The 22201-nt window shown below is 44.5% G+C and overlaps 1 protein-coding gene across 1 annotated transcript in view; it reads right to left on the bottom strand.

The window, feature by feature from the left end:
• The window catches only part of camk2a (calcium/calmodulin-dependent protein kinase II alpha), a 128154-nt gene extending 115291 nt beyond the window's left edge, over positions 1 to 12863 (bottom strand). Inside the window, exons 1-2 of the mRNA XM_065004914.1 lie at positions 12802 to 12863; positions 1407 to 1501 (exon numbers count right to left, since the gene is read on the bottom strand). Of these exons, the coding sequence (XP_064860986.1) occupies positions 1407 to 1501; positions 12802 to 12863 (157 nt within the window). The remainder of the gene's footprint in view (positions 1 to 1406; positions 1502 to 12801) is intronic.
• Positions 12864 to 22201: the final 9338 nt, after the last annotated feature.

Here is a 22201-nt window from a genome sequence, read left to right as displayed (position 1 = left end):
GGTGTCTGGTTAGACTTTAAACTCTCCTTCCAGACCCACATCAAACATCTCCAATCCAAAGTTAAATCTAGAATTTACTTCCTATTTCGCAACAAGCATCCTTCACTCATGCTGCCAAACATACCCTTGTAAAACTGACCATCCGACCGGTCCTCGACTTCGGCGATGTCATTTACAAAATAGCCTCCAATACCCTACTCAACAAATTGGATGCAGTCTATCACAGTGCCATCCGTTTTGTCACCAAAGCTCCATATACTACCCACCATTGCGACCTGTACGCTCTCGTTGGCTGGCCCTCGCTTCATACTTGTCGCCAAACCCACTGGCTCCATGTCATCTACAAGACCCTGCTAGGTAAAGTCCCCCCTTATCTCAGCTCGCTGGTCACCATAGCATCACCCACATGTAGCAAGCGCTCCAGAAGGTATATCTCTCTGGTCACCCCCAAAACCAATTCTTTCTTTGGCCGCCTCTCCTTCCAGTTCTCTGCTGCCAATGACTGGAACGAACTACAAAAATCTCTGAAACTGGAAACACTTATCTCCCCCACTAGCTTTAAGCACCAGCTGTCAGAGCAGCTCACAGATTACTGCACCTGTACATAGCCCACCTATAATTTAGCCCAAACAACTACCTCTTTCTCTACTGTATTTATTTTATTTTATTTATTTATTTTTCTCCTTTGCACCCCATTATTTTTATTTCTACTTTGCACATTCTTCCACTGCAAATCTACCATTCTAGTGTTTTACTTGCTATATTGTATTTACTTTGCCACCATGGCCTTTTTTTTGCCTTTACCTCCTTTATCTCACCTCATTTGCTCACATCGTATATAGACTTGTTTCTACTGTATTATTGACTGTATGTTTGTTTTACTCCATGTGTAACTCTGTGTCGTTGTATGTGTCGAACTGCTTTGCTTTATCTTGGCCAGGTCGCAATTGTAAATGAGAACTTGTTCTCAACTTGCCTACCTAGTTAAATAAAGGTGAAATATATATTTTTTAAATAAGACTTTATGACTGAAAAATGAATGTGCCAATCAAACTGTGACCAACAACAGTCAGTTCAAACCTTCATTTCAAAACTGTGAGCCAGCAGCATTTTCCAGGTCAGTCAGTACCATCAAAGGGTTCTGGCAACACTGAGGCAGAAATATCACTGCTCTACTTAAAGAAACATTTGGAGGAGTACCGAGGGATTCACAAAAGACAATACAATAACAATCTTTATGAACAAAACCCCTACTGTCTGCACCAAATAAATAGAATCCACCCATTATGTCATAATTGACTTGAATGGGGAGGCTTGTTCTATGGATCCTACTTCTACTGTCTCCACCATATAGACTGTTAAAACATATTTAAAGCGGGGTGTTGGGAGATAGGCAAGTCACTTACCCCTGGCAGATAGCTTCTTGGTGTTGATGATCTTAGCAGCATACTCTTGGCCTGAGAGGACCTTCAGGCACCGCCGCACCACTGAAAAAGCTCCCCTGGGAAGCGCAGGAGACAAAAATACATATTGAACTGCATAGTTATAGTAAATATTCATTTTGATTTCCAAAAATTGAATGTAATGTTTTCGTACTAAAATGGTTAATGCATCATTCATTTCATGACCAAAATGAAACTGCAAGCTAAGTGTTGACCAAGTGTTGACAGTCTATTTTGAAAAATGAATAGCTTAAATCCATTCCCTAACAATAGCACAGTGAGCATATTTTAGGAAAAAGTGTAAAATACTGTGATTGATATCTGATCTGGTGTTTTGCAATTATGCATGAAACACTTCTGAGTAGTACAGTAAAACATATTTAAAGAACAGCTCCTGATCCTTGATAGATTGGTCACGAGTCTCTTGTGAACAGATGCACGTCACATAAATGTCAGTAGCGTCTGTCGACAGACTGTGGGAAGCCTTGACTAACGAGGAGTTTGTTCAGGTACGCTGATTTTTTTTCGTCGCTGGACAGGTGCTCGCATCTTCAGAAGGTGATTTTTGGCCCATAGACTTGCCTGAAACTGGCTGAGCGATTACGTTCAGAGGGGTGAAGACTTCACTAGTCTGGTTAGTATAGATGGTGTTAGTCTAGATAGAAAATATTATTTTCTAACCCCCAGAGTTTCCCCCCAGAGTTTAATCAAGCATCTGATGCAATAATGCAATATTTTTGTTCTGGGTTTTCCGAGACTAGTTTACTCGGCTTTGTGATTGAGAACATTGCCATGCAGGCATACACATCACTGACGATCTGAAATGGTCCACCCACACAGACAGTGTGGTGAAGAAGGTGCAACAGCGCCTCTTCAACCTCAGGAGGCTGAAGACATTCGGCTTGGCCACTAAGACCCTCACAAACTTTTACAGATGCACAATTGAGAGCATCCAGTCGGGCTGTATCACCGCCTGGTACGTCAGCTGCACCGGCAGCAACCACAAGGCTCTCCAGAGGGTGGTGCGGGTATACCCAACGCATCACCAGGGGCAAACTGCCTGCCGTCCAGGACACCAACAGCACCCGATATCACATGAAGTGCAAAAACATCATCAAGTACAACAACCACTCGAGCCACGGCCTGTTCGAGCCACGGCCTGTTTGAGCCATGGTCTGTTCGAGCCACGGTCTGTTCACTGCTCACTTTAATAATGGAACACTAAATCAAATATATATGGATAAGAATAAGAAATAAAAATAACAAGTAATTAAAGAGCAGCAGTAAAATAACAATAGCGAGACTATATAAAGGGGGGTACCGGTACAGAGTCAATCTGCGGGGGCACCGTTTAGCACCGGTAATATGTACAGTATATGTGGGTAGAGTTATTAAAGTGGCTATGCATAGATGATAACAACAGAAAGTAGCAGCAGTGTAAAAGAGGGGGGCAATACAAATAGTCTGGGTAGCCATTTGATTAGGGGTTCAGGAGTCTTATGGCTTGGGCGTAGAAGCTGTTTAGAAGCCTCTTGGACCTAGACTTAGCGCTCCGGTACCGCTTGCCCTGCGGTAGCAGAGAGAACAATCTATGACTAGGGTGGCTGGAGTCTTTGACCATTTTTAGGGCCTTCCTCTGACACCGCCTGGTATAGAGGTCCTGAATGGCAGGGAGCTTGGCCCCAGTGATGTACTGGGCCGTTCGCATTAACCTCTGTAGTGCTTTGCGGTCGGAGGCCGAGCAGTTGCCATACCAGGCAGTGATGCAACCAGTCAGCTCTCGATGGTGCAGCTGTAGAACGTTTTGAGGATCTGGGGACCCATGCCAAATCTTTTCAGTCTCCTAAGGGAGGGTAAAGCGGGATTTCGTAGGAAGGCAAAGCAGGATTTCTTATAAGCTGCCGGGTTAGTGTCCCGCTCCTTGAAAGCGGCAGCTCTAGCCTTTAGTTAAGTGTGGATGTTGCCTGTAATCCATGGCTTCTGGTTGGGGTATGTATGCACGGTTACTGTGGGGACGACGTCATCGATGCACTTATGATGAAGCAGATGACTGATGTGGTGTACTCCTCAATGCCATCGGAGGAATCCCAGAACATAGTCCAGTCTGTGATAGTAAAACTGTCCTGTAGCTTAGCATCTGCTTCATCTGACCACTTTTTTATAGACCGAGTCACTGGTGCTTCCTGCTTAAATTGTTGCTTGTAAGCAGGATCAGGAGGATAGAATTATGGTCAGATTTGCCAAATGGAGGGCGAAAGAGAGCTTTGTTTGCGTATCTGTGTGTGGAGTAAAGGTGGTCCAGAGTTTTTTTCCCTCTGGTTGCACATTTAACATGCTGAAAGAAATTTGGTAAAACGGATTTAAGTTTCCCTGCATAAAAGTCCCCTGCTTCTAGGAGCGCCACCTCTAGGTGAGCGTTTTCTTGTTTGCTTATGGCAGAATACAGCTCATTCAATGCTGTCTTAGTGCCAGCCTCTGACTGTGGTGGTATGTAAACAAAAAATACAGATGAAAACTATTTAGGTAGATAGTGTGGTCTACAGCTTTAATAATTTTACATATGGCTTTACTCATGTCATATATACTGTATTCTATTCTACTGTATTTTAGTCAATGCCACTCGGACATTGCTCGTCCAAATATTGATATATTTCTTAATTCCATTTTCTTTGTTTTAGATGTGTGTGTATTGTTGTGAATTGATAGATACTGCTGCACTGTTGGAGCTTGGAACACAAGCATTTTGCTACACCCGCAATAACATCTGCTAAATATGTGTATGTGATCAATGCGATTTGATTTGATTTGATGCCTGAACACCATATTTCAAACTAAACACAGAGACATGAGGTCAGTGCTAGCCCAAGCTTCTGTTCCAAACCAAACCTGCCGCCTCTTTCATTCAACAGTTGAGTTATTGCGCTAGGAATGACTTGTGAGTCTTGAAATGACACATGAACTTGATTGTGTGCTGCTTAATGGGTTCAGATTGGGCTTCTCCCTGGTCACTGTATCATTGTGCATCATGTATCTCCTCAGTGCTACTGTCAGTACTCATCAGTGAAAAAAGACAAGGCCGTAGTTGAAAAGATTCTCATAATCTGCCAGTGCCTTAATAAGTATTGTCACTGTCTTAACAGATCTCTGTTCTGATCCTAAATGTCAGCTCTGGGCATTCATCAGACATGTTGTGAGCTCAGTACAACCATCAACTGTGGGAGAAAAGCATTCAAAAAAAATATGACATTATGAAATGTGTCCATGTCAAACTATTGGATTGCCACCCCCAAAATTAAATTATGTAAGCGGTTTTGGCTGCTTGATGTGTGTGTGTGTGTGTGTGTGTGTGTGTGTGTGTGTGTGTGTGTGTGTGTGTGTGTGTGTGTGTGTGTGTGTGTGTGTGTGTGTGTGTGTGTGTGTGTGTGTGTGTGTGTGTGTGTGTGTGTGTGAGTGTGAGAGAGAGAGAGAGAGAGAGAGAGAGAGAGAGAGAGAGAGAGAGAGAGAGAGAGAGAGAGAGAGAGAGAGAGAGAGAGAGAGAAAAGCTGTGAGGGTGGGGGCCAGTGGGGTTCTGGATACCCTTACTCTAGATGTGTCACAACTCTCAGATGGTTGAGCATTATGTGTTTCTCAGCATACATACTGCATTCAGCCAGGTTCCTCAGCATACATACTGCATTCAGCCAGGTTCCTCAGCATACATACAGCATTCAGCCAGGTTCCTCAGCATACATACTGCATTAAGCCAGGTTCCTCCGCATACATACTGCATTCAGCCAGGTTCCTCCGCATACATACTGCATTCAGCCAGGTTCCTCAGCATACATACTGCATTCAGCCAGGTTCCTCCGCATACATACAGCATTCAGCCAGGTTCCTCAGCATACATACTGCATTCAGCCAGGTTCCTCAGCATACATACTGCATTCAGCCAGGTTCCTCCGCATACATACAGCATTCAGCCAGGTTCCTCAGCATACATACAGCATTCAGCCAGGTTCCTCAGCATACATACTGCATTCAGCCAGGTTCCTCAGCATACATACAGCATTCAGCCAGGTTCCTCAGCATACATACAGCATTCAGCCAGGTTCCTCAGCATACATACTGCATTCAGCCAGGTTCCTCAGCATACATACTGCATTCAGCCAGGTTCCTCAGCATACATACTATACAGCCAGGTTCCTCAGCATACACTACATACTGTATACAGCCAGGTTCCTCAGAATACATACTATACAGCCAGGTTCCTCTGCATACACTACATACTATACATCCAGGTTCCTCTGCATACATACTATACAGCCAGGTTCCTCTGCATACATACTATACAGCCAGGTTCCTCTGCATACATACTATACAGCCAGGGTCCTCAGCATACATACTATACAGCCAGGTTCCTCAGCATATACACTATACAGCCAGGTTCCTCTGCATACATACTGCAGACAGACAGGTTCCTCTGCATACATGCTATACAGCCAGGTTCCTCTGCATACATACTGCAGACAGCCAGGTTCCTCTGCATACATACTGCAGACAGCCAGGTTCCTCTGCATACATACTGCAGACAGCCAGGTTCCTCTGCATACATACTATACAGCCAGGTTCCTCTGCATACATACTGCAGACAGCCAGGTTACTCAGCATACATACTATACAGCCAGGTTCCTCTGCATACATACTATACAGCCAGGTTCCTCTGCATACATACCATACAGCCAGGTTTCTCTGCATACATACTATACAGCCAGGTTCCTCTGCATACATACAGCATTCAGCCAGGTTCCTCAGCATACATACTATACAGCCAGGTTCTTCAGCATACACTACATACTGCATACAGCCAGGTTCCTCAGAATACATACTATACAGCCAGGTTCCTCAGCATACACTACATACTGCATACAGCCAGGTTCCTCAAAATACATACTATACAGCCAGGTTCCTCAGCATACACACTATACAGCCAGGTTCCTCTGCATACATACTGCAGACAGCCAGGTTCCTCTGCATACATACTATACAGCCAGGTTCCTCTGCATACATACTATACAGCCAGGTTCCTCTGCCTACAAACTATACTGCCAGGTTCCTCTGCATACATACTATACAGCCAGGTTCCTCAGCATACATACTATACAGCCAGGTTCCTCAGCATACATACTATACTGTATACAGCCAGGTTCCTCTGCCTACATACTATACAGCCAGGTTCCTCTGCATACACTACATATTGTATACAGCCAGGTTCCTCTGCATACATACTATACAGCCAGGTTCCTCTGCATACATACTATACAGCCAGGTTCCTCTGCATACATACTATACAGCCAGGTTCCTCAGCATACATACTATACAGCCAGGTTCATCTGCATATATACTATACAGCCAGGTTCCTCTGCATACATACTGCAGACAGCCAGGTTCCTCTGCATACATACTGCAGACAGCCAGGTTCCTCAGCATACATACTATACAGCAAGGTTCCTCAGCATACATAGTATACAGCCAGGTTCATCTGCATATATACTATACAGCCAGGTTCCTCTGCATACATACTGCAGACAGCCAGGTTCCTCTGCATACATACTATACAGCCAAGTTCCTCTGCATACACTACATACTGTATACAGCCATGTTCCTCTGCATGCATACTATACAGCCAGGTTCCTCTGCATACACTACATATGCATACAGCCAGGTTCCTCTGCATACGTACTATACAGCCAGGTTCCTCAGCATACACACTATACAGCCAGGTTCCTCTGCATACATACTGCAGACAGCCAGGTTCCTCTGCATACATACTATACAGCCAGGTTCCTCTGCATACATACTATACAGCCAGGTTCCTCTGCCTACACACTATACTGCCAGGTTCCTCTGCATACATACTGCAGACATCCAGGTTCCTCAGCATACATACTATACAGCCAGGTTCCTCAGCATACATACTATACAGCCAAGTTCCTCTGCATACACTACATACTGTATACAGCCAGGTTCCTCTGCATACATACTGCAGACAGCCAGGTTCCTCAGCATACATACTATACAGCCAGTTTCCTCAGCATACATACTATACAGCCAGGTTCCTCTGCATACATACTATACAGCCAGGTTCCTCTGCATACATACTATACAGCCAGGTTCCTCTGCCTCCATACTATACATCCAGGTTCCTCTGCATACATACTGCAGACAGCCAGGTTCCTCTGCATACATACTATACAGCCAGGTTCCTCTGCATACATACTATACAGCCAGGTTCCTCTGCCTCCATACTATACAGCCAGGTTCCTCAGCATACATACTATACAGCCAGGTTCCTCTGCATACATACTGCAGACAGCCAGGTTCCTCAGCATACATACTATACAGCCAGGTTCCTCTGCATGCATACTATACAGCCAGGTTCCTCTGCATACACTACATATGCATACAGCCAGGTTCCTCAGCATACATACTATACAGCCAGGTTCCTCTGCATACATACTGCAGACAGCCAGGTTCCTCAGCATACATACTATACAGCCAGGTTCCTCTGCATGCATACTATACAGCCAGGTTCCTCTGCATACACTACATATGCATACAGCCAGGTTCCTCTGCATACATACTATACAGCCAGGTTCCTCTGCCTACAAACTATACAGCCAGGTTCCTCTGCCTACAAACTATACAGCCAGGTTCCTCTGCATACATACTATACAGCCAGGTTCCTCTGCATACATACTATACAGCCAGGTTCCTCTGCATACATACAGCATTCAGCCAGGTTCCTCAGCATACATACTATACAGCCAGGTTCTTCAGCATACACTACATACTGCATACAGCCAGGTTCCTCAGAATACATACTATACAGCCAGGTTCCTCAGCATACACTACATACTGCATACAGCCAGGTTCCTCAAAATACATACTATACAGCCAGGTTCCTCAGCATACACACTATACAGCCAGGTTCCTCTGCATGCATACAGACAGCCAGGTTCCTCTGCATACATACTATACAGCCAGGTTCCTCTGCATACATACTATACAGCCAGGTTCCTCTGCCTACAAACTATACTGCCAGGTTCCTCTGCATACATACTATACAGCCAGGTTCCTCAGCATACATACTATACAGCCAGGTTCCTCAGCATACATACTATACTGTATACAGCCAGGTTCCTCTGCCTACATACTATACAGCCAGGTTCCTCTGCATACACTACATATTGTATACAGCCAGGTTCCTCTGCATACATACTATACAGCCAGGTTCCTCTGCATACATACTATACAGCCAGGTTCCTCTGCATACATACTATACAGCCAGGTTCCTCAGCATACATACTATACAGCCAGGTTCATCTGCATATATACTATACAGCCAGGTTCCTCTGCATACATACTGCAGACAGCCAGGTTCCTCTGCATACATACTATACAGCCCAGGTTCATCTGCATATATACATACAGCCAGGTTCCTCTGCATACTATACAGCAGCCAGGTTCCTCTGCATACATAGTATACAGCCAGGTTCATCTGCAGCCATATATACTATACAGCCAGGTTCCTCTGCATACATACTATGCATACAGCCAGGTTCCTCTGCATACGTCTGCCACATACTATACAGCCAGGTTCCTCTGCATACACTACATACTGCATACAGCCATGTTCCTCTGCATACATACTATACAGCCAGGTTCCTCTGCATACACTACATACTGCATACAGCCAGGTTCCATACATACAGCATTCAGCCAGGTTCCTCAGCCAGGTTCCTTCCTCAGAATACATACTATACAGCATTCCTCACACTATACAGCCAGGTTCAGCCAGGTTCTGCATACATACTGCCAGGTTCCTCTGCATACATACTGCAGACAGCCAGGTTCCTCTGCATACATACTATACAGCCAGGTTCCTCTGCATACATACTATACAGCCAGGTTCCTCTGCCTACAAACTATACTGCCAGGTTCCTCTGCATACATACTATACAGCCAGGTTCCTCAGCATACATACTATACAGCCAGGTTCCTCAGCATACATACTATACTGTATACAGCCAGGTTCCTCTGCCTACATACTATACAGCCAGGTTCCTCTGCATACACTACATATTGTATACAGCCAGGTTCCTCTGCATACATACTATACAGCCAGGTTCCTCTGCATACATACTATACAGCCAGGTTCCTCTGCATACATACTATACAGCCAGGTTCCTCAGCATACATACTATACAGCCAGGTTCATCTGCATATATACTATACAGCCAGGTTCCTCTGCATACATACTGCAGACAGCCAGGTTCCTCTGCATACATACTGCAGACAGCCAGGTTCCTCAGCATACATACTATACAGCAAGGTTCCTCAGCATACATAGTATACAGCCAGGTTCATCTGCATATATACTATACAGCCAGGTTCCTCTGCATACATACTGCAGACAGCCAGGTTCCTCTGCATACATACTATACAGCCAAGTTCCTCTGCATACACTACATACTGTATACAGCCATGTTCCTCTGCATGCATACTATACAGCCAGGTTCCTCTGCATACACTACATATGCATACAGCCAGGTTCCTCTGCATACGTACTATACAGCCAGGTTCCTCAGCATACACACTATACAGCCAGGTTCCTCTGCATACATACTGCAGACAGCCAGGTTCCTCTGCATACATACTATACAGCCAGGTTCCTCTGCATACATACTATACAGCCAGGTTCCTCTGCCTACACACTATACTGCCAGGTTCCTCTGCATACATACTGCAGACATCCAGGTTCCTCAGCATACATACTATACAGCCAGGTTCCTCAGCATACATACTATACAGCCAAGTTCCTCTGCATACACTACATACTGTATACAGCCAGGTTCCTCTGCATACATACTGCAGACAGCCAGGTTCCTCAGCATACATACTATACAGCCAGTTTCCTCAGCATACATACTATACAGCCAGGTTCCTCTGCATACATACTATACAGCCAGGTTCCTCTGCATACATACTATACAGCCAGGTTCCTCTGCCTCCATACTATACATCCAGGTTCCTCTGCATACATACTGCAGACAGCCAGGTTCCTCTGCATACATACTATACAGCCAGGTTCCTCTGCATACATACTATACAGCCAGGTTCCTCTGCCTCCATACTATACAGCCAGGTTCCTCAGCATACATACTATACAGCCAGGTTCCTCTGCATACACACTGCAGACAGCCAGGTTCCTCAGCATACATACTATACAGCCAGGTTCCTCTGCATACACTACATATGCATACAGCCAGGTTCCTCTGCATACATACTATACAGCCAGGTTCCTCTGCCTACAAACTATACAGCCAGATTCCTCTGCCTACAAACTATACAGCCAGGTTCCTCTGCATACATACTATACAGCCAGGTTCCTCTGCATACATACTATACAGCCAGGTTCCTCTGCATACATACTATACAGCCAGGGTCCTCTGCATACACTACATACTATACAGCCAGGTTCCTCTGCATGCATACTATACAGTCAGGTTCCTCTGCATACATACTATACAGCCAGGGTCCTCTGCATACATACTATACAGCCAGCTTCCTCAGTATACACAACATACTGCATACAACCAGATACAGCATAATGCTATAAACAAGGGGTTCGATGAAGCACCATCAAGCATTTCACGTTGCACCATCAAACATTTAATGAAGCACCATCAAGTATTTCAATCCAACATACTTTAAAATGTTAAACTCCTAGACCCCTGAGGACTTTTTTCAAATTGTGAACTAACAATAAACAGGTACTTTGGTCCTTTGTAGCTCAGTTTGTAGAGCATTGTGCTTGTAATGCCAGTGTAGCAGGTTCGAATCCCAGGACCACCCATATCTAAAATGTATCCACGCGTGACATAAAATGTATGCACACATAAAAGCGTCTGCTAAATTGCATATTATATATTAACAGAATGTGTATATATAGTAAGCTAAATCAATATGTCCTCTTTTCCATTTATGTAGATTGGCGGAGAACCATTCAATATTATTTTACCTGGTGTGAAATCTTTGATAACTGTCAGACAATCAAAATAATTGAGCTGTCAAGTTACCAGAAGATATTGGAAAAGAAGGACAATGTGTGTTTTGTGTGGGCAGGCATGTGTGTGTTTTGTGTGAATGTATGTGCGTGTTTTGTGTATGTGTGTGTATGTGTGTTACCACCTAGAGGATGAATGTGAACCACCGAGCACCGATATCCAATATTAAAGTCGAGTCTTCTCGCTTTATTCCACCAGGCTGAATCTCTGTCTCGACCTAGGGTCCAATATGACAGTGAGAGACATCTTCAGCTCCAGCTGAAGTGTGTGAAGAGGTAGCCACTTACGGCAGATCAGTTATGTCTTCTAAGTGATGATACTACTCTCTCAAAATGCACTCCATTTAGGAAAATGCTATGTGACTCAAGACTCCTGAAATAATTATCAGACGAGGAATGTCAGAAATAATTTGGCACTCCCACCTGTTCATTCCCACCTGTTCATTCCCACCTGTTCATTCCCACCTGTTCATTCCCACCTGTTCATTCTCACCTGTTCATTCTCACCTGATCCCACCTGTTCATTCTCACCTGATCCCAGCTGTTCATTCCCACCTGTTCATTCTCACCTGTTCATTCTCACCTGATCCCACCTGTTCATTCTCACCTGTTCATTCTCACCTGATCCCACCTGTTCATTCTCACCTGTTCATTCTCACCTGATCCCAGCTGTTCATTCCCACCTGTTCATTCTCACCTGTTCATTCTCACCTGATCCCACCTGTTCATTCTCACCTGATCCCACCTGTTCATTCTCACCTGTTCATTCTCACCTGATCCCACCTGTTCATTCTCACCTGATCCCACCTGTTCATTCTCACCTGATCCCACCTGTTCATTCTCACCTGTTCATTCTCACCTGATCCCAGCTGTTCATTCCCACCTGTTCATTCTCACCTGATCCCACCTGTTCATTCCCACCTGTTCATTCTCACCTGATCCCACCCGTTCATTCTCACAAGTTCATTCCCACCTGATCATTCTCTTTACGCTTCCCTTCTCTCATCGAAGTTATATTTCCTCAGCTAAAACACCTTTCCGGTCTCCTACCATAAAGGGATTTCCTTAGAAGAGTAATATTATTCAGTTCTGCCACCAAATATTTAATCAATACTCCCTCACTTGCTGTGAACAAATGCCTCTGACTCAAACTGAACAAAGAGGTAATCTTTCATTGTCACACAGGCCCCAAATGCAATGCCAAATACCCCTTTGTATGAGTAAAAAAAAGGAAAAATGTCTTGTGGAACTTACTTGCCCAGTTCCTCAAACATCTGGAATTCCTCAGTGAAGCGGGTGCAGATGGTAGTGGTCATGTTCTGAGGTGGAGGGTTTCAGCTGGACCTTTAGTCGAGTGCTTTTTGGAGCGGAAGCAATTGGAAGCGATAGATAGAGGATGGTTGGAAGCCTTGATGAGAGCCAAGCTTCTCTATCACTATCCTGATCTACGGAGTGGAAGTGAAGGGGGGCAATGCTGGCTGTCAGTTTTGCTCCAACATTTCGCCCGCCCGCTTCGCCTGGTTCCTCCAATCGCAGCTCTGCCTGCACTCCTGAATACACAGCCCCATTGCCATGGCAACTGCATCCCCCTCCTCTCCAAACGCACACTTCACAGGCAGACAGGCAGACAGGCAGATAGGCAGGCAAGCAGACAGACAGACAGACAGACAGACAGACAGACAGACAGACAGACAGACAGACAGACAGAAGACAGACAGACAGACAGACAGACAGACAGACAGACAGACAGACAGACAGACAGACAGACAGACAGACAGACAGACAGACAGACAGACAGGCAGACAGGCAGACAGGCAGGCAGGCAGGCAAGCAACAGACAGACAGACAGACAGACAGACAGACAGACAGACAGACAGACAGACAGACAGAAGCAGACAGACAGACAGACAGACAGACAGACAGACAGACAGACAGACAGACAGACAGACAGACAGACAGACAGACAGACAGACAGACAGACAGACAGACAGGGGAGGAGGCAGTTTAACACGGTGGCGTTTAAACAGTGCACACATATGGACAAGCACATACATGAGCACAAACACGTAAACATATGTGCATACACACATACTTAGCAAAGTGAAAGATTAAATATACATCCACTTCAATCCACTAATATAACTAATCAAGCAACCAAGCAAGCCCCAAAGACATTAAGATACCAGTCATTTGACTTTTGATTAAGGAATCATTAATATCTCTAATTTCTTCGGTCTGAAAATATTTCTCTGATGTACTATTATGTTATTATTATGAAAATAACAAACCAACCAACTGTAGGCCCTCACAATGAAGGTTAAGTCAGAATCCACACTCACCCACCTACTCCTCATGTTATCAGCACAGTCAGCTCTGCTTCATGGAGGAATCATCTACAACACTTTATAGCCCAACCTGGACCTCAGAGATTTTCGTATTATTCTGTACATAAATCCGAGACACTCCATTTAGTATGATATGCTACATTTCGTATGGTATGCATTCATTTGTGGATGTCCAACATGTTCCCGAATTTGAAAAAATGTACAATATACTACGAATTTGAAAAACGTATGATATGTTACGAATTCTAGCTAGGTGCTAATGTTAGCTATCTGGATAACATTAGCTAGGCTAGGGGTTAAGGTTAAGTTTAGGAGTTAAGTTAAAGGGTTAGGGGAAGGGTTAGCTAAAAGAGTTAGGGTTAGGGGAATGGTTAGCTAACATGCTAAGTAATTGAAAAGTAACTAAAAAAGTAGTAATTATTTGAAAAGTTGCTAATTAACAAAAATAGTCTGTGACGAGATTTGAAATCACAACCTTTGGGTTGCTAGATGTTCCCATTATACGCCTACCTATCCACCCCAACCAACCACCCTACTTCCATTTTTGACTTCTATCTTATGTAACCATACCAAACGTATCATATCATGCTAATTTGAGAGTCCCGTTTTTACATGTACCATGTTACGTGTAGTCTATGAGACCAGGCTGTATAGCCTGCAGGTTAATGCATTACACACCATGGTCAATGACCAGATACTAGTCTAGTGGAAACCATGTCACATATAGCCTAAAGGGAATATATCCTAATTATTCATGAAGAAGATATTTAAGATCTTTGTCACTTTTGATTTCTGCATAGCCCCTTTGTCACATTCAGCCACTAACACACTCAGCCCTTTGTGAAGCTGTACACCCCACTGGGAAAAACTAAAAGCTTGACTAAGTCATTCCTTCTTGTTGACGTATACAGTCTGTCTCTGACAGAGTTGGGAGATTCATTAAGATTTCATCACAGCCCTTCCCCCTCTTCCATACTTCCAATAGAAATACAGTATACTGACGCTCCTGCTAAACTAGCAACGTTGGAAATATGTTCTACCCTCTTGTGGCTTTGAGTCAGTAACTCAATGCCACTCCAGCAGACCGCCTGGTCTACCCTTAAGGGTATCAGCCCGGCTCAGGACTTTGTGATTCACTTCTATAACAGGCCGCGTATTGGCCACATGGCTTTGTTGCTGTCAAGCCTGGACAAGGCTGAGCTTTCACGGTCTGCTGGCTGCGAGTGCATCTCCTCAGAAAGCAGAGAGTGATAGACTTGGAGGGGGGGGGGGGGTAGGCCTTCTTTCCCTATACATTTAGATTTCAGTCAATTAGCAAATGCTCCCATCTAGAGAGACTTCCATAAGTGCCTTCCTGTTTGGGAGCTGAAACAACTACAGTCCATAACATGAGCATCATTAGTAAAACATTATATTTCACTAATGAACAAGATGGTGGAATACAGTATCATGCTTTACAATCTCAACAACAGACTCTTAGGCATCAATCTCCTCCTTGACTGACACCTGCAAAAATGACTTGGTTAGGACAACAATGTTGTATAAACTGAGTAATAAATTAGAAAACTGTAGAGAATGGAAAGGGTTTGGATCAACATATATATAATCTAAAATGTCCAGCAGGTCTCCCTGGAATAACACACACACACACAGACACAGACACACACATGCACATACCTGGGGAAGCCTGAGCCAACAGGAGCCACATTCAATGGATGAAGTCAGACCCAGTCTATGGGACAGATCTCTGCAGCCAGGGACAGAGCTAACCCAGAGATGGATAGAGACCGGCTGGTCAGTGTTGATCCTCATCTGGAAATCCCCTGTTGGTTTCTATCACCTCAATCAGAACAACCTGCTCATGTTTATGTTTCTTTATGATGTGATGTGAACACATCTATTCATGCATCTCACAGAGCTGCTAACTTGCCACATGTGATGAAAAGAGGGACTTCCAAGGTGCATTACGTCACCAAACATTATAATTGCCCCGTTGAAGACCCAAAGCACAAATGGAGTGGGATATGACACAGGATAATGACTGTCCCCAAGTGTTGACAGGTGGTATGACACTCACATCAATGTGTTGAATTTACATTGAATAACGGTTCAGCAAATACTGAGGCACTGAAGAATGAATGATTCTCACACATCTAATTGGATCACAGGTTTCCTAGGCCTAATTCATTTATCACAACTTGGAATGTAAATGGAAACACCTTAAGATCACAAGATTGATCTGGGAAACAGTATGTGTCATATGTATAGCATGACATGATGGAAATGTATGAGCAAGGCAATATTCCCTCAAATTGTCTTCGTGAGTAATGAATTGAAGCCAATAAACCTCCATGAGCCAACATGAAGCATTGTCCTCAGATCAGGGCGGCAGATAGCCTAGCTATTAAGAGTGTTGGGCTGGCAATAAAATCAGATAGGTTAAGATTGAAGATATGACATGGGCTACAAAGAGTGTGGGCTCATTGAGGGTGACTCATATAACCATCCTGGAAGGAATAAACAAACCAAGGTCTTGCAACTTATCAGTGATATGAAGATGCATGTCTATGTAATTTGTTTGGTCTCTCTTAAGGAGATGAGTGTGTGTGTGTGTGTGTGTGTGTGTGTGTGTGTGTGTGTGTGTGTGTGTGTGTGTGTGTGTGTGTGTGTGTGTGTGTGTGTGTGTGTGTGTGTGTGCATTTCGGCTGCCTCCTAGCAAGTTGTGCTAATGTTGTGGGCTAACGAGCAGAGAGAGAGAGAGAGTGGATATTTGAAAAGTCATCTGGAGCAGGCAATCAGCCAGAGCAGCATTTGATATTACAGTTCTTAAAGCTGTGCTACTCTTATCTGGATTAAAATGGTGTGAGCAGGTGCCCTGAATCTGGCCTGTTCCTCTACTGTAATGTCACTCCCTGGTCCAAGTATTTTGTGGTTTCTTCATGTATTGGGTCAAAGGCCAAATGTGAAGTGATTATACAGACGACTTTTCCCTGCTTTAACAGTCTTTTGTTCCACAGCAACAAGAGCAAAACTCCACAACTAGTTCTTAATAGCTTCCTCTGTGTTCTAATGACATTCAGTGGCTGTCTTACCTTTTTAGAACTAGTGTTTTGTCTTGTCCTGATTGGGATCCCCAGGGATTCCTGAGGCTATTCCTGCAGTTCTGTCCTGTGTGTTTGATGTCCTGGTTAGAGGTTAGTAGATCAACATCAGTGGTGCCTCTGCCTGTTTGCAGTGTTAGTGACTTTTTGTCTGCCTGCCTGACTGTCTGCCTGACTACAGATGAAGGATGCAATGCTAGTTTAGGGTCAATTCCCATTTCAATACCTGTCAATTAGGAAGTGTTGACAGAATCATCAATGCTTTTCAATTGGGAAATGGACCAAATGTTTGGTTTATTTTCTGGAGCCACAGGAGAAGCAAAATGGAGAGCAGCCTATGCCAGCAGCAACTACTTAGTGGGAGAGATTGTCACTGTGGAGACAGTGGATGCACAGTAGATGTTAGAAGACATTAGAAAAGCTTTGCTAACTCTGGAAATACAAATTATTAAGATTGAATTATATACTGTAGTTTAAAGATATATGTGGATATTCACTACATTTGCTATACTATTATTGCTGAGCTAATCTCTGTAGATAGAATTCAAACTGAGGTCTAACAAGTCTGAGCAGATCTTTTCCCTCTAATATAACTCTTGATAGGCTGTGCATTGTGTAGAGGAAAACTAGGTGTGTGAGGACACCTAAAACTAAGTCTGTGGTTCCCCAGGCGCCATGATATATGACTATTCCCCAGGCTCCATGATATATGACTATTCCCCAGGCGCCATGATATATGACTATTCCCCCAGGCTCCATGCGGTATATGACTATTCCCCAGGCTCCATGACTATTCCCCAGGCTCCATGATGGGCATCGAGCCAGGTATTCCCAGGCTCCTCAAGATACTATGCTCCAGTGCGCCTGCACGGCCCATGGTCTATTCCCAGGCTCCATGATATACCTGACTATTCCCCAGGCTCCATGATATATGCTATTCCCCAGGCTCCATGATATATGACTATTCCCAGGCTCCATGATATATGACTATTCCCCAGGCTCCATGATATATGACTATTCCCCAGGCTCCATGTGTATGACTATTCCCCAGGCTCCCATGATATATGACTATTCCCCAGGCTCCATGATATATGACTATTCCCAGGCTCCATGATATATGACTATTCCCCAGGCTCCATGATATATGCTATTCCCCAGGCTCCATGATATGACTATCCCCCAGGCTCCATGTCCTGACTATCCCCCAGGCTGTCCGTGCTGTGACTATTCCCCAGGCTCCAGATATGAGCTATTCCCAGGCTCCATGATATGACTATTCCGCAGGCTCCATGATATGACTATCCCCAGGCTCCATGATATGACTATCCCCAGGCTCCATGATATGACTATTCCCCAGGCTCCATGAGCTACCCTATCCCCAGGCTCCCCATATGACTATTCCCCAGGCTCCATGATAAGACTACCCGTCTGCCCAGGCTCCATGATATACCCTATTGCCCAGGCTCCATGATATGACTATTCCCCAGGCTCCATGATATATGACTATTCCCAGGCTCCATGATAAGACTATTCCCAGGCTCCATGATATGACTATTCCCCAGGCTCCATGATATACTATTCTGCCCAGGCTCCATGATATGACTATTCCCCAGGCTCCATGATATCTGAGCTACCCGTCTGCCCAGGCTCCATGACACGACTATTCCCCAGGCTCCATGATACCTATTGCCCAGGCTCCATGATACGACTATTCCCCAGGCTCCATGATACGACTATTCCCCAGGCTCCATGATATATGACTATCTGCCCAGCTCCATGATAGACTATTCCCCAGGCTCCATGATATATGACTATTCCCAGTCAGCATGATATATGACTATTCCCCAGGCTCCAGGATATGACTATTCCCAGGATTACATGATTCCGACTATCAGCTCAGATATAAGACTCCCCAGGCTCATGTATATGACTATCCCCCAGGCTCCATGATGTAATGATGCTGAAGAGTGTAAATCACTTGAATGTCAACCATGTTGACAGCCTCAGTTATGTCAGTCAGCCAGGATCCCAGTCAGTGTTCAACCTTCCCAGTTCTCTCACGTCACCCCGGATCCTCCGCTCTCTCACTGGATCCCAGTCAGCTCAGCATCCGCTACGACCATGGTGCTTGCCTACGGATCTGAGGGAACCACCAGCCTAGCCAGGATCTGGTCAGATCCATTAAACAAGGGCACTGAGTTCATCCACCTCTGGCCTGCTCGCCTCCCTACCACTGAGGAAGTACAGTTCCCGCTCAGCCCAGTCAAAACTGTCCGCTGCTCTGGCCCCCAATGGTGGAACAAACTCCCTCAATCGACGGGTTTCGGGTCAATCACCACCTTCTGCGGAGACACCTGAAACCCCACCTCTTTAAGGAATACCTAGGATAGGATAAAGTAATCCTTCTCCCCCTCCCCACCTGGACATAGATGCACTATTGTAGTGGCTGTTCCACTGGATGTCATAAGGTGAAAGCACCAATTTGTAAGTCGCTCTGGATAAGAGCGTCTGCTAAATGACTTAAATGTAATGTAAATGTTCTGTAATGTATGTTTCTAGGCCAGTGGGCCATAACCTTTGTTCCCCAACTAGTGCATGTTTTGTCTTGAGGATTTTGGAATCCAGAAGCTAGGGTCGGGCCTGCAGGATCAGAGAGAGGAGTTCTAGAGAATGAGAGAGGAGAATGAAAGAGAGTTCTCAATCAACAGGGGTGTTTGCCGTGACTGACATTGATGGAAACCCAGACTTCAGTCTAGTGAGCAGAGAATATTCTTTGGCAGTAGTCATGGTGGGTGATTGTGAGGCTGTGGCATGATGTCCTGGTTATGGATGGGATTAGGAGACTTTGGGTTGAGTTTGTCTGCAGGGTCCGTGAGTGCAGCCAGGGTTACGTTTGTTTATGCACCATAGAATCAAGCTCTGGAAGAGAACTGGCAGGGAGTTCAGAGGTCAAGCTAGGGGGTGAAAACCTGTTGTTGCCTGAAATGTCCTCCACAATATTTCACATCTGAAAGAAATCTGGGTAAGATACAGTGGTGATTCTAGTCAAAGGGGATGGTTTACAAATGTAGATGGTGATTATACAGACTACTATTCTCCCTGCTTTAACATCTTCTAACCAGCCCTAACAAAAAACTTAACCACAACTAATCTAAACTTAAAGGCCCTGTCGTCAAACATTCAGTGGCCTAGTGTTTTTAGTACTAGTGTTTTGTCTCAGCTGATGAAACTAATCCCCAGGGAAAAGTATGAACGCTCCTTCCTGCAGTTCTGCTCCTGTAGCTGCTTGGCTATCTGACAGACCATCAATCATCAGTTTGCCTCTGCCTGACTTGCATCGCACCTGACTACCTGACTATTTGTCTGACCTGCCAAAGACTGTTCCAACCCATTCTGACAGGATGCAATGCTAGGTTTAGGGTCAATTCCCATTTCAATACCTGTCAATTCCGGAAGTGTTGACAGTCTCATCAATGCTTTTCAATTGGGAAAATGTCAAATTGGAATTTGGTTTATTTTCTGAATTGACCCTGAAATTAAAATGGAATTGACTCTATGCCTGCAGCCTACTCTTTGGACAAAGACTGTCCAGGTGAACAGTGGATGCACAGTAGATGTTATAAGACATTAGAAAAGCTTTGCTAACTCTAGATGAAGAAATACAAATTATTAAGATTGAATTTTATACTTTAGTTTAAAGATATTTGTGGATATTCAGAGGGTGAATTTGCTATACAAAATATTGAAGTCTCTTAGATAGAATTCAAACTGAGGTCTAACAAGTCTGAGCAGATCTTTTGCCCTCTTTATAACTACAATTGATAGGCTGTGCATTGTATAGAGGAAAACGCAAGGTGTGTGAGAGCCAGTTAAAACTAAGTCCCCCCAGGCGCCAATATATGACTATTCCCCAGGCTCCATGACTTGACTATTCCCAGGCTCCATGATATATGACTATTCCCCCAGGCTTGGATCCATGATATACACCTTGTAATCCATGCTCCATGACTATTCAATATTAGGTAGGCTCCATGTTTTGTATGACTATTCCAAATAAATGATAAATGACTATTCCCCAGGCTCCATGATATATGACTATTCCCCAGGCTCCATGAAATCACTATTCCCCAGGCTCCATGATCATCTGACTATCCCCAGGCTCCATGATATCTGACTATTCTTTTCTGGCTCCATGATATATGACTATTCCCCAGGCTCCATGATATATACTATTCCCAGCTCCATGATTTGACTATTCAAACCAAATATATGACTATTCCCCAGGCTGCATGATACATGACTATTCCCCAGGCTCCATGATATATGACTATTCCCCAGGCTCCAACAATATGACTATTCCCCAGGCTCCATGATATATGACTATCCCCCAGGCTCCATGATAACTATCCCCAGGCTCCATGAATACTATCCCCAGGCTCCATGATACTATTCCCCAGGCTCCGTGATATGACTATTCCCAGGCTCCTTGATATGACTATTCCCCAGGCTCCAACATGACTATTCCCAGGCTCCATGATAAGACTATTCCCAGGCTCCGTGATAAGACCTTCCCAACAATGATGCTGAATACAACAGGCTCCATGATATATGACTATTCCCCAGGCTCCAATAAGACTATTCCCCAGGCTCCATGTGATATGACTATTCCCCAGGCTCCATGACCATGACTGAATCCAACAGGCTCCTGAATATGACTATTCCCCAGGCTCCATGAATGTGACTATTCCCCAGGCTCCATGGAGACCTTAATGTATTCCACAAGGCTCCAACAATGTGACTATTCCCAACAGGCTCCATGATGTGAAATACCCCAGGCTCCAACAATGTGCTGACTATTCCCCAGGTGGATGATAATGTGACTATCCCCCAAGCCCTCCAACAATGTACTGAATACCCCAGGCTCCAGACCTAATGTGACTATTCCCCAGGCTCCATGATTAACCAACAATTCCCAGGTTACAACATGATATGACTATTCCCAGGTTCCATGATATAAGCCTATTAACCAACAATGCTCCATGAATACAACAGGTGGAGACAGGCTCCATGAATACTGACTTACAAGCCCTTAACCAACAATGTGCTGAATACAACAGGTGGAGACCTTAATGTGAAATACTACTTACAAGCCCTTAACCAACAATGTGCTGAATACAACAGGTGTAGGTAGACCTTAATGTGAAATAC

This window comes from Oncorhynchus nerka, linkage group LG19 (assembly GCF_034236695.1).
Source record: "Oncorhynchus nerka isolate Pitt River linkage group LG19, Oner_Uvic_2.0, whole genome shotgun sequence".
Taxonomy (NCBI): Eukaryota; Metazoa; Chordata; class Actinopteri; order Salmoniformes; family Salmonidae; genus Oncorhynchus; species Oncorhynchus nerka.
Note: the sequence above shows the minus strand (reverse complement) of the source record. Positions and strands in the feature narration are given on the sequence as shown.